Consider the following 4,953-nt stretch of genomic DNA (forward strand, 5'->3'; position numbering starts at 1 on the left):
ATAGAAGATTTTCCGGTAAAATGAAGTTGGATGAAAAATTGGGTCTGGACAGTGACAGTGGGGGTGATCGTACTGATCTACAAGAAGTTGAGGCACATGGCGCGCTCATGAGACGACGCGAAGGTGGAGTCGAAGGAGACGATGCTGTTGGCGAAGGCGAGGTGCGGCGAGAAGTCGAAGTGAGAAGGGGATTTCAGTTGTGCGTGGCGTATGAGTTTTGATTGTCATCGAGAATCGCGACCATTTTCAGTATCAGTGGCTTCTTCGTCTGTGTCGTTCTTCTCCACGACTTTTCCCTGCCTCAATGTCAACGAAGGGCCGTCGGAGGCGATAGATTCGTAGATAGGTAATAGGATCGAAGAGTAAACATTGGAGAAGAACAAAAAAATGATGCCGTTGCTAGAAATGGCCAGTGGCCACGCACGAAGGACACAGGTTCTGAAGATAATTGGGAAAGAGATCTAGCATGTAGGCTGCAAGATAAGATCGTAAAACTTATATGCATCTAATGGACTATAAAAATGAACATCAATATTTTGATAAAATGATTAACTAAAAAATATAAAATTATATAAAGGATAAAAATAATAAAATTTTATTTAAAATAGAAAATACTAAAAATAAAATTTAATAAATATTTGAGGCTAAAAGAGAATATATATAAAAAATTAAAAGTTAAAATTTAATGTTTTAAAAAAATGCTAGTTGAGATAGTATTTTAAAAAATACTAAAAGTTATTAAAAAAATCATGTTAACATGTGTCTTTATTATATTGGTTGTTAGTTAAGCAACTAAAAAAAGATCAAATATTTATCTCAAAACTTATAAGAGAATAGAAAAAAAAAGTCACAAACAATGTCAATAATATTCACATTTTTTATTTTTTTACTACATATAATATTACTTTTTATTTTTTTTCGAAAAAAGTTTATACTAGTATAAATTTTTTTATAAAATCATTCAATCATAATGTATTGTAAGTTTGTTGGCTTTTAAGATGAAACAAATGTTAACCAATGCCCTTAAGGCATGGGTTAAATAACTAAAAAGAGAAAATTTCTTATTGTGATGATGACTTTTTTTTACATGTTCTTGTTGTGTCGAATTCATATGAATTTTATTTGTATTCAGAGTTGTGTCTATCTACTTTTCAAGCAATTGATGAATTGATTTAAAGATTTGAGAGATGAAAAATTAAAAGTAAATTGACATAAAATTAAACTAATTATTTAACATGTGCAAGGGAAGAAAAACAAACACTCAAATGATGAAGTAACATTTGATTCAAAATTTGGATGTGTTGGGATTTAGCCTGCCAAAACTATTCTCAAGGTAATGCTAATGATTTTTCTGTGTTTGATATTATTCAAGTTTTCATTGTCTCCCAGCATCAAGTTTGAGACACATCGTCATTCCCTAGGAGCAAAGATATCCTACCCAAACAAATAAAGCAAATTGCCCATTGTTATAAACTTTCAAGTGATCATGCATGAAACTGAACATTAACACTCGTTAACTCCTATAATTTTTCTTTCATTTTTAAATTTAGAACTAAGCTAATTATATAAAGAAAAACCTGTTTCATAAACTTTGTACTGAAGCCTAATTCGTACCATATAACATGAAAGATTAAATACCCACTCCTCCGCTTCAATTATTATGGACATCTATAAATACATTATTTTCCCGTGATTTCAATCAGAAAATGTCATGACTCCTCCAAGCATCCATTGTCACCGGAAGAAACAGGTTTAAGATTGAAAGAGTTGGCGAATGTTCTTTGGCCAAATATAATTGGAACCACCATCTAAGAGACGCTTAGCGATGATAACGTTTGCAGCATCAGAAGGATGGTAAGGGTCCCAAAAAACATACTTAGATCGGTCCCAGCAAAGTCTCGATGTAGGACCACAGGGGATCAGACCTCCAAAGCGCCCAGCCACGTGACAGCAAGCAGAAACTGCATTATCAAAACCTGCCACACGTGTGCACACATAGCAAAATAGTGTCCTAATTAGTTCAAAAGCACCTTCCAAATTCAGTGTTTTGATAGATTAGTAGCCAAACAGTTATGATAGACACTTACCAAGTGCTAAATAATTCTGGAGAATGTCTTCTAAAATTTGGTAGACATCTGCATAAACAAACACTGCACCCTCCAAATTTGAGTTGAGATCTGTAATAATGCCCTTTAACTGGGAATTAAATAACTGTGCTAGCTGATTGGGGAAAGCAACACAGCTATCTCCTGCACCTGGGTTTGCATCCCTCTGGCTTGGTATACACCCAATAGGCCCCACATTTGCCACAACAAATTTTCTAGCTCCCAGATTGAATAACCTCTGCATGTGGTGGAATGTTAATATAATAGTAAGCTAGTAACCATAACCCAAAATTTGTAGGAGAAATTAATATTTAGAAACAAAACAAAGGACTTTATAAAATTATAATGCTGAGAAATATTACAGTGAGCTGAACTCTGAGTTTTGATATCATGGTGGTCACAAAGATTTCTGGAGACGCTGATTTCCGCTCGGAAAATGTGAGTGCTGGTGCTAAGTAGTTATTTATGAAATCATTTGAGCCTATTGTCACGGTGAGCAATGCCCTCTTGAGTAGATTAAGAGCCGCAGGAGCTCCAATGTGGGATATGATGTCTTGCCTGGTATTTGCAAAATTATCTATCTGTGCGTCGAAGTTCAGTCGACCACCCTATCATCAATCCCATCACATATATTTGCATGCATATCGTTATTATTCTACTAGAGAAATAACTAAAGAAATTTTTATATGGTCGGAGATTAATAAAGATTATTTGGAATAATGAACGGGTGATGATCTAGGACTAACTAATAGTTTCTCGATAATTATTAGATCTTAAACAACTGCAACACTCACAAAGACTTTTCCAGTGAAATTGAGAATTCCACCTCCACCAGAAGCATAGTTTACACCCTTCAGAACTACTGGTCCAATTGTGGAGGGTGCCAAGTAAGGTGGGGTGAAACCGGTACCCAATTCCTGACCTGGTAGAGCAAGAAAAACTCATCAGACAAAACAAATAATAGTATATTAATAATAAATTAAGTAGCCTGGGACAAAAAGGTGGTAAATATTCTTGCCAACTATGTCCACGATGGTTCTTCCATTAGTGAACCTTCCCGTTGGTCTTCCAAAATCAATGCCATTGGGTAGATAATTAGCCTTTGAGAGGGAAACAAGGTAATTATTGTTTCCCACGTCAACAAGGGAATCTCCGAATACAAAAGTTGCAGGGAGATCGTCTGAAGTTGAAATGCTAAAAAACAGGACCAAGACTACGAAAAATCGAAGCACAATCCCAACATTATTGATGACCCTGTTCAAATGGATACCCATTACTATTAGAAAGAGTACAATAACTTATCACTGCAATGAAGTACTGAATCAGGATCCTCGATATGGTACGTATCCCTCTGCAGCTAAAATGTACCAAAAACAATGGGCTTTATAATGCGCAGAAGACATTGCCACTAGCTGTGAGTAAATGGAATTTTATAATAACAAATCATGTGAGGGCATAATATCATGCAGTGGGCAAACATTAATTGCTCTGCCTAAAATGCTACTAGCCTGGACCGTTTGGTTGGAGGGAATAAATGAGATTGAAATTAAAAATAGATACGAGAATAAGTTTTTCTTTTTGGTTGGCTGGATGAAAAAAACAAAAAAAATACATTTTTTCAAGAGTTTAATACTGTAAAACTATTAATCAATTTGAAATTACTGTTGATAAAATTTTTAAATGATTATTTTTCGTGTTTGAATAGATACGTGTTTGGAGGCACATAAAATCGAAAGCAACTAATACATGTTATTTCATGAAATTTTGATGTCAATTTATAGAAATAAAAAAAGCGTGTATCTTCAACTCGATCATTGTAATGTACTGATGTAAGTTTATATAAAGACACATGTATTATAGAAATTAACAAACTCATCTTAGATAATATTTTGTTATTGACAGATAATATTTATATCATGAATATATAATATGTTTTTTTCTCATCATTCAAATGTAAAAATACGATACCAAAAAAAAAATGTATGTATTCCCCATTAAAGTTCGATCCAGAATGGCCAATTAAGCCTTATTTAGACAAATCTTAATTGACATTACACCTGAGCTTCCCCTCAATCCATTAATTCCTTTCTCATGAAGCTCAAGCATCTTCATCTATCATTTACTTTAGGAAAAAAGATATATGGACACACAATGCTCAATGATACCTAGAGAGAGATAGAGAAATGTAGATATTATCCTCATATTTAGTTTTTCACTTTGGAGGATGAACGCATGTCAATAACCTAAAAATCTAAAGTTGTTTCTTTTAGTTTTGCCTTTGACGCGTGTAGCTGAGGCTCAAGTTTATGTTGACGTGATGTCATATGCCAAACACAAACGATAGATAATATCATGTAGGAAAAAAATATAAAAATAAATAAGAAATATTGATAAAATGTTTGATATTTAAGGGTATCTAAATATCATTGTTCATTACTTTAGTACATTAACAAAAAATTTATCCTGCTAACGAGCACGTAATAAGAAGTTTTAAAAAATAGAATATTCGATTAAAAAGAATATACTTATTGTTTTGAAAATATACAAAAACATTTTATGTTTACTTTTTTAAAATAATTTGAAGCATCTAATAAGATATATGTAATGTTCACTACAATTTTGTCTACACGTGATTTACAATTCTTAAGGACAATGATCAATGAATTAATAAATAAAAAAGTATTGGATATTATACTGGACATGAATTTGTACAAAAATTGATAATTGAACCAAAATTTCATATTTTTAAAAATATGGGATTAAATATTTTTATTTTAAAATATAATGATTAAATTATGGATTTAACAAAATAGGAGAACTAAAATTATATTTACACCTTTTTTTTTAA

General features: G+C 32.5%; 1 protein-coding gene across 1 annotated transcript; it reads right to left on the reverse strand.

The window, feature by feature from the left end:
- Positions 1–1,447: 1,447 nt before the first annotated feature.
- LOC114419960 (GDSL esterase/lipase At4g16230-like) lies at positions 1,448–3,511 on the reverse strand. The gene is made up of 5 exons (XM_028385788.1): positions 3,124–3,511; positions 2,900–3,027; positions 2,468–2,713; positions 2,088–2,343; positions 1,448–1,976 (listed from the first exon to the last, which is right to left on the reverse strand). Exons 1-5 carry the CDS (start codon positions 3,377–3,379, stop codon positions 1,753–1,755), a joined length of 1,110 nt encoding a protein of 369 aa, XP_028241589.1. The 5' UTR covers positions 3,380–3,511; the 3' UTR covers positions 1,448–1,752.
- Between the last annotated feature and the right edge of the window lie 1,442 nt (positions 3,512–4,953).

The sequence above is a fragment of the Glycine soja genome, chromosome 7 (genome assembly GCF_004193775.1).
Source record: "Glycine soja cultivar W05 chromosome 7, ASM419377v2, whole genome shotgun sequence".
In the NCBI taxonomy this organism is placed as follows: domain Eukaryota; kingdom Viridiplantae; phylum Streptophyta; class Magnoliopsida; order Fabales; family Fabaceae; genus Glycine; species Glycine soja.